This window comes from Malus domestica, chromosome 01, assembly GCF_042453785.1.
Source record: "Malus domestica chromosome 01, GDT2T_hap1".
NCBI classification, from domain to species: domain Eukaryota; kingdom Viridiplantae; phylum Streptophyta; class Magnoliopsida; order Rosales; family Rosaceae; genus Malus; species Malus domestica.
The window spans coordinates 18,415,035-18,426,347 of NC_091661.1; the positions used below are offsets into that span (position 1 = coordinate 18,415,035).

At 40.2% G+C, this 11,313-nt stretch overlaps 2 protein-coding genes across 4 annotated transcripts; one reads left to right on the plus strand and one right to left on the minus strand.

Annotated features, from left to right (window-relative positions):
• The first annotated feature begins 2,204 nt into the window (after positions 1 to 2,204).
• On the plus strand, positions 2,205 to 6,338 carry LOC103412753 (uncharacterized). The gene is made up of 3 exons (XM_008351318.4): positions 2,205 to 2,648; positions 2,732 to 4,658; positions 4,856 to 6,338. The coding sequence occupies exons 2-3, from the start codon at positions 2,753 to 2,755 to the stop codon at positions 5,005 to 5,007; spliced, it is 2,058 nt and encodes a 685-aa protein (XP_008349540.2). The 5' UTR covers positions 2,205 to 2,648; positions 2,732 to 2,752; the 3' UTR covers positions 5,008 to 6,338.
• Positions 5,637 to 11,111, minus strand: LOC103412857 (protein SUPPRESSOR OF PHYA-105 1). 3 transcript variants are annotated; one of them, XM_008351399.4, is made up of 9 exons: positions 10,964 to 11,111; positions 10,669 to 10,728; positions 8,857 to 10,227; positions 8,580 to 8,737; positions 7,587 to 8,391; positions 7,286 to 7,432; positions 6,866 to 7,183; positions 6,712 to 6,771; positions 5,637 to 6,434 (listed from the first exon to the last, which is right to left on the minus strand). In XM_008351399.4, the coding sequence occupies exons 3-9, from the start codon at positions 10,180 to 10,182 to the stop codon at positions 6,243 to 6,245; spliced, it is 3,006 nt and encodes a 1,001-aa protein (XP_008349621.2). In that variant the 5' UTR covers positions 10,183 to 10,227; positions 10,669 to 10,728; positions 10,964 to 11,111; the 3' UTR covers positions 5,637 to 6,242. The 3 variants fall into 3 exon arrangements, with proteins under 3 accessions (XP_008349621.2, XP_070680107.1, XP_070680106.1); XM_070824006.1 differs by having other exon boundaries at positions 10,862 to 10,973; XM_070824005.1 differs by lacking the exon at positions 10,964 to 11,111 and having other exon boundaries at positions 10,669 to 10,843.
• Positions 11,112 to 11,313: the final 202 nt, after the last annotated feature.

Here is an 11,313-nt window from a genome sequence, read left to right on the forward strand (position 1 = left end):
ACCTTCATATCCTTCCCACCTCCGCTCTATTCGCCTTCAGACCCTTCTTCTCCTCCCTCTCTCCGCTGCTCTCCTCCTCGGCTCCGGTGGTTACAGAGAGAAGAGGGAGTTAGAGGGGAGAGAGAGTTGCGGGAGAAGATAAAGAGAATAGAGAGAAAAAGGTTGGTGCAGGTGGAAGAAAGGAAGGCCCGCATCCATATGCCTTTTTTATTTGTTTAGTTCTTTAATTTTTAATTTTTTTAAATTTTTGAATATTTAATTATTTTTTAATCCAGTTGGATTAGTGAGTGGATCCCATTTCTGGCCACGTCAACATTTAACAGAAAAACTGACGGATGTCTGACATTGACATAAATTCGTAAGATGAGGCATGACATTGTCATTTTTAAAAGATGAGGTATGAAAGTGTCGTCACACCAATAGTTGAGATAGTTTTTGTCATTTACCCTTTTTTTTTTTGCATGGGGGACCCACCCCTTATCCCCCTCACCCTTCTTCCCCGCCCATGTCTTCCCCCAACCCAAAACCAGAACCACCCCAAATCCAGATCCCACATGTGCCAACATATCCCCCCCCCACCCTCCTCGACCACTCATCCCACTCCCTCACTCTTCTCTTCCCTCCCCAGAAACAAACAAACTTTGAAACAAAAAAACCTAGAATTTTTTTATAGGTGATCGATTCTACCGATTCTCTTCCCATTCTCTCTTCTTTTGGCCGATTTTGCCGTCGCCCGCCCCCCCCCCTCGGGCACCCGTGGCACATCAACGTTGCTCCCCGCCTCCTCTTCCAAACCCCAAACCAAAACCCAGAAAAATCCGATCGAACCCGCTCTCATTCGACCCAGAACCCAAGCACAACTGCCTCCCGTCCCTTGAGCCAAAGCCCACAAACCCTTGAGCAAAGCCTGAAGCTTTCTCTTAAACAAGCGAATTCGAAATTTAGGGTTAGGGTTTGGGTGTAATTGGGGTATTTTGTTTGAAATTGGTTACAAGGATTAATTTGGTGAGGGTGATGGGTGTGTAGGATGAGGGGGAAGGGGAGGAGCACCATGGGAGGGAGGTGGAGATGGAGGAAGAGAGGGCGGCGGAGGGTTCTGGTTTTGGCATTAAAGGAAGGTTGGGGGGACACAGGTGGATAGGGAAGAAAGGGTGAGGGGGATAAGTGTTGGGTCCCCCATGCAAAAAAAAAAGATTTTATTTTTTTAGTTTTTAATATTTAATTAAATTTTTAATAGAGAATGAGCTCCGTCTCAAGCCACGTCACTATTTAACGGAAGAATTGACAAACAAACTGACGGAAGGTATGAAATTGTAACAAATTCATAAAATAAGGTATGACATTGAAATGTTTTAAAGATGGGGTATAAACTTATGATTGACCCAATAATTAAGGTATTTTTTATGTAATTTACCCTAGATTTTTTTATTTAACGAACCAAAACGGAAGACTGCTACCAATCTACAACTAAGTATGATATTCTTTTTAGATACAACCATATGTTTACATTTAGAGATGAAGAAGTATCTAACTCATCATTAACGAGATTCAAAGTAAAGAATATAAAAAAAAAGTTCATCACTAGCCAATTAGGAAAAAATAAAAATTTATGGATGGAAAAAACAAAAACGGATAATAAAGTAAAAGATGTCTTTAAAATGGGTTATCATATTTTACACCATGAAACCAAAAAGCCATTAGACTCCTAAAATCAACACCACCATGGCATGCACGGTTCAAATCCCCTCCGAACAAGAGGAACAGCACTAGGGTTCACTCTTCAAAAATCCAAAGCAAGTGGTTTTAAGATTGGGAAATGATTTTCGCACGGTGCATGCATTATCCTTCCTATTTGTGTTTGTTTCGTCATTTACCACTGATTTACTCAGTCATGTGGCTAGAAACGATTGGAAAAGTAAACTAGTTACAAATTTGCTTTATTATTATGAAATGCTGTTTTGGTATTTTTGTTTTGGAGTTTTCTTGGATCACGTATCACGTCTTATATAAGGTCTAGTTTGATAGTTAGAATTGTATTAGAACGAACTTAATAATTCTCTAAATTCAGTATATATTAACGTTATTTATTTTATTATATTTAAAAAGGAATTCAGTTAGAACGGTTAACACACTTTCTAAATTGAGAAACGGAGACATCGAAGCTGGCGGGAAATATTGGAAGGACAACCGCACACAAACAACACTTAACATTCCCAAAATTCTTCACTTTCTAACCAAATCCAAAATTTTCCAGGAACATCTCATTGTTTTCTTACTGATCTGCTAGGCTCGATTTGACTTTTCGCTCTGGAGTACAATTTTTCTTACCCCTTTTTTTGAGTTATTTTAAGTGTATTCCACGTACTGGGTACTCTCTTTTAACTATCAGCCGGATTTGGCTGGAAGAATAATTCAAGTTGGATAATCCGGCTTTCGATTCGATTGGTTGCTGAGAAAACCTAGATGAGTTTGTTTGTCTCTGCTGTTTCATCGACAAGATTTGGCAGAAACCCTCATCGTCTTCGATGTCCTTCTTCGCATTGTTGTTCTTAAAGAAGCAAAATTTTTTGGGGTTCCTTACGGTGCAAGAAAAGACATTTTGCATGTTTGGTGGTTGACATTTCCTTCGATCGAACAATTTTATCCTGGTTAGTCATATAATACCTCGACCATTATCATTGTTTTCTTATTACTTCTTTTTGTTTAATACGTTTGGTTCCATTATTTCAAGATTTCGCGGTCGAATCCTGAAATGGAGCAATTTCGAAAGATCGGGGAGGATTTAGGAAGTTTAAAGGCCTTAATGGTGTTCCAAGACAACATCCAAATCAATCAGCGGCAGTGCCTTCTGCTGCTCGATATCTTCAGCTCAGCGTACGAATCAATAGCGGAGGAGATGAGACATAATCTTCGGTTTGATGAGAAGCACATGAAATGGAGGGTTCTCGAGCAGCCGCTGAGAGAGCTCCACAGGATATTCAAAGAAGCAGAAGCTTACATTCGACAATGCTTGGAAACCAAGGATTGGTGGGCTAAGGCCATCACTCTCTATCAGAACTCCGATTGCGTTGAGTTTCACATCCATAACCTACTTGCCTGCATGCCAATCGTCATTGAAGCGATTGACATTGCTGGAGAAGTTTCAGGGTGGGATCAGGATGAGATACAGAGGAAGAAAACCGTGTTTGCGGATAAGTACAAAGAAGACTACAGAGATTGGAAACTTTTCAAGTGGAGGTTTGGGAAGCAGTATTTGATTACTCAAGACTTCTGCAATAGGTTTGAATCAGCAAGCAAAGAAGATAGATGGACTCTGCAGCATAAAATCCGCGAAAAGAAACTTTCGGGTTCAACAAAGTACGGGAAACGCCTCATAGATCTCCTTTTCAAAAGCATAGACGGATCAGAGACACAGAATTTGAATGGGAAGCTCTTACCTAGTTCAATCCTGGTGGGGTCTAAGGACTACCAGGTGAGGCGGCGACTTGGGGGTGGAAGTCAGTATAAGGAGATCCTATGGTTGGGTGAAAGCTTTGCCTCAAGACATTTAATTGGAGAAGTAGAAACCTTGTTGCCGGAGATTTCTTCGTTGTCATTGCTTTCCCACCCGAACATAGTGCACTTCCTTTGTGGGTTTACGGATGAGGAAAAGAAAGAGTGTTTTCTCATTATGGAACTCATGAGTAAAGACCTCTGCAGCTACATCAAAGAGATTTGTGGCCCGCGAAAACGTCTTCCATTTTCTCTTCCTGCTGCTATTGATCTGATGCTTCAAATTGCAAGAGGAATGGAATATCTCCACTCGAAGAAAATCTACCACGGAGATTTAAATCCTAGTAATATACTTGTTAAAGCAAGAGGCATCTCCACAGAAGGTTACTTACAAGCCAAGGTTTCAGGTTTCGGTTTAACTTCTGTCAAAAGCCCCACACAGAAAAGCACTTCAAATCAGAATGGGAGCCTACCTTTAATCTGGTATGCGCCGGAAGTTCTGGAAGAGCAAGAACATGGAAAAAGTACTGAGAAAAAGTACGCAGAAAAGTCCGATGTGTATAGCTTTGGGATGGTTTGCTTTGAGCTTCTGACAGGGAAAGTGCCCTTTGAGGACAGTCATCTCCAAGGGGACAAGATGAGCCGAAACATAAGGGCGGGGGAGAGGCCGCTGTTCCCATTCTACTCTCTTAGATATGTGACCAACCTCACAAAGAAATGTTGGCATAGTGATCCATACCAACGGCCAAGCTTCTCGTCCATCTGCAGGATTCTTCGCTATATCAAACGGTTCCTTGCAATGAATCCTGATTACAACAGCCAGCTAGACCCACCGGTTCCTATGGTAGATTACTGTGAGATTGAGTCAGTGCTTCTGAAAAAGATTCCTTCTTGGGGGACTTCTGAACCATCACCATTATCACAAATCCCATTCCAAATGTTCGTTTATAGGATCGCAGAGAGAGAAAGAACATCTTCAAGCCTGAAGGATACTTCAGAATCGGGAAGCGACGGAGCTTCAATCTGTGGGGACGAAATTGTGGTCCCTGCAGATGATTCGTTCCCATCAACACCTGAAAGGAAGAGTTTCTCTTCGCCTGATAGCGTGAAAAAGAAACTTCCATTCTTGAAGAAATCATCAGATGTGAAAGCCAACAGACTATCAGGTTGCCCTAACCACACAACTCATTTGTTCCTGATTATTTTCAAGACACAAATTAAACACCTACAACTTATTCACAATCATGGAAAAATAAGAAAAGGAGAGTAGTGTAGTATACAGACATGCTATGGTCAATAAGAAAACAGGATTAATTCTTTTACGCACATGTGAACTGATGCGATCTTTCTTTCGGTTACACAGGAACACCAAGAGGACGGTCCAGACCTCCACAGATGACCCCTTGTGGCCGCAGTGTTAGTCTGAGATTGGGTTCAGAAAGCCAGCTGATGGAAATGAGTCCAAGAATACGGAGAACTAAATCCGGACATGTCTCAGATTCAGAGCTCTCCTAGACCTTGATATGTCACACATTGTGTCAACAAATTATCAAAGCTTCCATCTAATTTTCAGTCTATGGATTGCTCAGACGAACATAAGAGAAGCACGGTTCAAGATAGGAACAGTTTAGCTTGCCCCGAGAAGTAAACTGTGTTCAAGAACACAAAAACCTCTGCTGACGAAAACTCAAATGTACAGAAACAACTCTATACCAGGAGAGAGACGGAGGAAGAAGAAATTGTTTAAGTCCCGAAAGTAAGGGGCAAGATTTGCAAGAGCATTGGGATTTCATTTCACAGTCAGAACAAGATATACATACACCATGAATGGGCAGAAACTCAGGGATCCTTCGCGATATCTTTACAAAGAGTTGGGTACAAACTTACAAGTTCGAGTCATATAGAGCTTACCTTTTGTACATAACATATAAAAATGTGGCAGACCCTTCCAATCATGATAGCTTGAAGGTTTGCACTCTGTAGAGGAACGATCTATTCAAGGCATCCGTCGAGCATAGTGCAGGCGAGACTTCAACAGTGATGATATCTGACAAGATATTACCGCTTAACAGCAAGACAAAAGACAATCGGAAATCATTTCAGCCGGGGGCGAAAAAAGAGATTGTATATATCTTTGCAAAGCATTTAGAAGAGGCACAGTTTCTATTAAAATTTAGAGTTCCAAGCATTTAGACTGATATCTGTACATTTAATAATTTCTTCAACAGGTTGATTAGGTTTTATATAACTTGAGAAATTCTTTGACAACGCGGCTCATCTACCCTTGCCAACTTCTGTCCACTTTCATAATTTACTACTCCAGGGAACGCTCCGGGAATAAATCGGAGGAACCTTTTAGTTAATATACAATGATCTTCAGTAACCTCCAGTTTTGGAGGAAGACCAGCTCAAACATCGCTGCTGTACCCGTGATTACATGAATGTCTGCATTCCATTCCCGCTCTGACATTAACGAATGGTACAAAAATGTCAGTATCAAGTTATCAACAGGTAGATTGTTTTCTTCATGAAGTTCCCTTGTCACCAGCAGCCCATTAATTGATATCTTTTACAGTCCTATACGCATCCAGGAAGCGAAGGGTTGGCTCTGTTAAATTTCTGTTCAGTGTAATCTTCAACCTGACCCGGTTCTGCTTCCAGTACCCATTTTGATCCTAACAGGACGTACAAATAAAAGAATTTTGGGGACAGAACAGATTCTTTAGATGATTGAGGGCGATAAACTTCAATCACACCATCTGCAATAATTTCAAAGTTCCACTTGAGTTGGCAGCAACAAGTATGTTAGACTTTCTTCTCCAACAGACACTCGAGACAAACTGCCCGCTGCAATCACCAACCTCACTTCCAGAAACAGGATCAATTGCTCCAAATTTATGTGAAGTGATGGGCATCGGTAGACTTCTGTAATAACTATAAACCTGTCAAGGGAAAAGCACAGAGAGCGGAACAATTATAATTAGTTAAAATCGGAGCAAGTGTTGGAAGGTTTCTAATTTGTCAGAGATTATTCACTTAGGAACATATCTTTCTGAAAAATCCTACATTACGCAGGCCCTTCGCCATCACATGCTCATTCTAATACAACATGACACGTTAAAGGGTATGGCCAGAGGATGCTTCAAACACCAACCCATTATTGAAAAATATTAATTCATATCTGGAGCACAAAAACTTGGAAGATAAACAAATTCATACCTCGTTAGTTTCTGATCCACATGCTATGTATCCATCTGAAACAGATAAACCCACGAAATTCTGAAAAGGCAAGACGTGACGAGTTAGAACTATAGATAAGCTATGCAAAACATGAAATGCTAGGAAAGTCGTATGTCCAGAGTAATTAGCCAACCTTCTCATTAGTGTGACCGCTAAATGTTAAGCTGCAGGCATTGGGAGACAATCCGGTTGAGGTAGATTGGTTAAGATCCCAAAGCTTCAGAGTGTTGTCTGTAGATGCAGAAACAAGGGTTTCCGCATCTACAAATTTTACATAGCTAACAGCTTTTCCATGACCAGGTAAAGTGCACCAAGGGATTCTAGTATTCCGAAGATCATAGCCATAAATTTTGTAATCAGCGGATCCAAAAACCACGAGATTGGAAGAGTATTCAGAGAACTGAACACAACATACATTAGCTGCGTTCCAGATTGTGTTTGTTGATTTTTTCTGCATAAATAGATGAAAACTTTCAGAAAGATAATCGAGGTCATGAAGATGGAAATATCTTGCTTTCTAAAGCAATATTCAGAACCATATACGAGAGCATACCTCATTAGTGCTCCAGAGTTTCACTGTACAGTCATCACTTCCACTAGCAAACTTCTTTGGGTCAGCTTGAGAGAAGTCGACACACCAAGCCCGCCTTTGGTGCTCTACATACTGAGAAAATCCTTGACCAGTAGTTGCATCCCACATCTGAATGAAGACAAATGAATACGGCATTTTTTATTCGTAAAGAGAACAGGATGGTGACTTAAAAGATCGCACAGGTATGCACGATTCGATTTATGTCTGAATTTACAAATTTTACACGCTAATAGGTAGAAAAAATTTTGTAAAAAATACACACCTGTACGACTCCATCATAATCCGATGAAGCCAGATAGTTCTTAAAATAGTTGTTCCAGCAAACACAGCTCAACTTAGATTTGTGTGGCATTTCAACTACAGGATAATGGATATCCAAAGAATTGTCTACAAGCGCATCAAAATCAAAGATCTTGATTTTCTTTGATACTCCAGCCGTAGCAATGTACTCCTCATCACGGTCGAAACTCAAACAGCAAATCACATTGCTAGAGTTTAGAAGATCTCTGTTTCTTAATGTCCCACATACTTCAAACTTGCTAAAGCGAGAAAACTTGGGTAAACCGTCAAAAAAGGCTCCAAGCCGATCACCTGATTTCTGGTTGGTGCTTGAATCTTGACTACCATTTCGCACATGACGCCAACTGTCTCGATTGTTTAACACCTCCTTATCAGGGCGTGCTGCAGGAGCAGTTTTCTTTAGCCTCATCTGGTATCTTGTGGATGCGTAAGCATCCCCTAACTGGTTGATATTCATCATCAATTGCGTCTCAATCATATTTGACACTGAACCCTGTTCTCTGTCACTATGAAATTCCTTGTGTGCTAAGGAAGCATCTGAGGATATTCCTGATAAGGGCCTCCCCCCAAACTTGTTTATATCTTCTTCTAAGCGTCTTATTTCTTCAACTAACTTAGAGGCATGACCTTGCTTCTTGTCTTTTAATGAGCTGAGAAAACTAAGTAATGCCTCTGATTCTGCATCAAAATCATCAGCAGATTTTGAGAAATCGTCACAAGAAGCCGATTCTTGTTTTCCACCCATCAGTTCAGACTGCAGGATCTCTCTGCAGCACACCGGACAATAAGAACTTCAAAATTTGGCCAATTAAACATAAATAAGGGATATACCTTCAGGTCAACATGCACTATATGATTAATATTGTAATGCTACCAAAGTATTGATTTTTCATACTTATGACAGTTAATAAAAATAGCAGAAGGCAGTAAATTAGAGAACTGCAGATGGTGATACCTAGTTGTTGGACGAGACAAAGGTTCAGGATGTAGAAGCCATAAGCAAAAGCCAGCTCCGAGTGGATTTTGAGAAAGAAAATTTGGTGGCAGAATCCGATCGTGCAAATCCCACATCAATGCGGAATGCACCTCCCATGAGTCACAGAGACGCAACAACTGTCATGAACAGGCTGAGCAAGTCAAATAACCCGGAGGACAGAACAATTGAAGTCAAAAGCAAAAACAAACAGTTCAAAAAAAAGAACTCGTCAAAACAGTGGAAAATATCTTCTCACCTCAAAAAGAAGGACCCCAAGGGCATAGACATTTGAAGAAAGTGTGCAACCTCTCTCACTGAACTCCTCCGGACTGGTATACCATTTTTCTTCCAACTGAACAATTGCAGAAGTTGACCCTTGCTGTACTGCAACCAATTTATTTTGGTAGCTTGAATTCATTCGGAACTGGAGTTCACCATACTCAAATTTTTTTGGACCAGCTATGAAATATTCGTCCTCATTACCTTCACTCATTTTTGTCTGTGTTCCACCTAAAATACGCTCAGCATCTGCATCTGCATCCTGCTCGGATTGCCTTTTGTTAATCAAATCTCGGTTCACAATACTGATTGGTTCTCTGATGGCTGATCCACCTGTGTATTTAATCTCATTTGATGGCAACAAAATGAAGCGCGATGGTCGTAAGTCTTGCAAGGGAACACCCTGAGAGTGTGCAAAATCAACCAACTCCACAATCTGCCTAAATATGAGCAGCCTTTCAGCTACATCAACTTTGTGACTCCCAGGTTTAAGCCACTCTCTCAAGCTGATCCCGTAACTGATAGATTTTGTGCCAGACTGATTTTGCACATGTGAAGAAAGCCGATCATTGTTGGCATTTGCTTTCAACTCTGCATCACTAGCTACCTCAGAACCATAACGGGGCTTTAAATCATTCTGGCCTACAACCTGACTACCAAAGCCACCATAAGGTTCTGGAAATTTACTGATTGTTTTTCCCTTTGACATTTCCTTTACAAGTAACTGAGAATTGCTATTTGTAGATTGGGTCTTCAGTCGCTTCTTGGCAATACTAAGCATATTGTTTGACATAATCTTGCTGTCCTCAGCCCTTAAATACGCAGACAGTTTATCTGCCTCCTGCTCAGAGTGATTGCTTGACAATGGCTTCAGACTCCTTACACGAGGAGACATTTCTCTAAGCTCGCCTCTTACTCTCAACAGATTCTGATCATTGCCAAGTGACGTAGAATCTCCGCGAAAATTCTTGCTTCTGAAACCTCGTGCTACTGCCGGATCTGGATCTTGCCAACATTCTTGACTAGAAGCTGAGTCTGGTTTCCTATAATGTTTCAATTTTAATTCTTCCACCACCTGCCCCATGCCATTTGCAGACCAGCGGGGCTCAAATCCAGATGAAGAAGTTACACATCTACTCAAATCCTTGCCCTCCATTGTGGACACCACCGGCGACTCAGGCAGATTTTGACCCTCCAGTGCTACATTGTGAAAAGGATCAACCTCCTTTGGCTTGAGCTTTTCATTCCTTACTGCTACACGATTTGCAGCCATGTTATCGACAAAATTCTCCATACCATCCATCTTTCACTTCAATCAATGGAGATTAATAATTTGTTGTGACGTGGCCTACTCATGTCACAATAAAAACGAATGAATCAATGATAAGGATCATGAATTAATCCATAAACTCATCTTTTACATAGGAAGAACATAAAACACATCTCTAATTACCTAAATTAGGAAAAATTAATAGAACAACTAATTCTGGAAAAACAAAGATACCATCTTGGCGACCCAAAAAGAGAGCATAAATTGCCTAAAACCCAAAATTACAATCTCATGAAACAACATAGAAATAATGAGTTAAATCAAGTTAATCAGCATAATTTAATTTGTAGTTAACATTCAACATATCTCTCATCATTCAAAATAAAATAACACATGCATCATCAAAGTAGCAACACAGAATCTAAACAAGTTAATCAAATTCCAAACAATATTACAAAAAATTAACCAAAACCCATTAACCTTAATCAGATTTCAAACCAAAAAAAGAAAAGGCATTACCATTGAATCAAGCTCCAGACTGTTCAACAATATCAGCAAGCCAACCCACCACCAAACCCCCTGCAAGCTCAGAACAGAGATGCATAAAAAACTTCCCTCAAATAATTTTTTTTTTTTTTAAATAAAAACTACAAAAAGTGGAAAATTTATATAAAACTCTAATCTAAAATCTTTTGCGCGGTAACAGGAGGACCTTGATTAAATTTTATCAATTTGAAAACTTGCTAGTTAATATGATCATAATATCAAATTATATTTTTGTGTATTTTACACTTGAATTTGAAGCTTGTGGTACCTTTCGTTTTGCTTGTTTCGAATTTCGGAGAGGCTTTTGCAAATTGCAGTCTGTGGCCAAGAAAGCTACAACCACGATACTTTTCCCCCCCCGCAAAATTTGTGAACGAGACCGATTAGTTAAGTCGGTTGTTTTCTGCGGAGACGTGTACACAGAAGTGGGCATAGACTTGGGTTTTATTACTGATTGCGACGTGTTGAGAGTTTTTGTGCTTTCATGAGCAACTGCGGCAATTAGTGAGTGATGCAAGTAACCTTTTTTTCCTCCTTTTTCTTTCCCAAATTAGATCTTACCGTCTTAAGCATGTGAGAATTTGTTTTAAGGAAAACTAATGAAAAAGACTTGAAACT

Bases quoted from the DNA above. Each gene is read 5' to 3' on its own strand.
- LOC103412857 (XM_008351399.4), bottom strand. From the start codon at position 10,182: ATGGATGGTATGGAGAATTTTGTCGATAACATGGCTGCAAATCGTGTA. The intron at 8,738-8,856 runs GTGAGAAGATAT...TGTTCATGACAG, and splicing joins TTGGGGTCCTTCTTTTTGAG to TTGTTGCGTCTCTGTGACTC. The intron at 8,392-8,579 runs GTATCACCATCT...GGTGTGCTGCAG, and splicing joins TTGTCTCGTCCAACAACTAG to AGAGATCCTGCAGTCTGAAC.
- LOC103412753 (XM_008351318.4), top strand. From the start codon at position 2,753: ATGGAGCAATTTCGAAAGATCGGGGAGGATTTAGGAAGTTTAAAGGCC. The intron at 4,659-4,855 runs GTTGCCCTAACC...TCGGTTACACAG, and splicing joins GAAAGCCAACAGACTATCAG to GAACACCAAGAGGACGGTCC.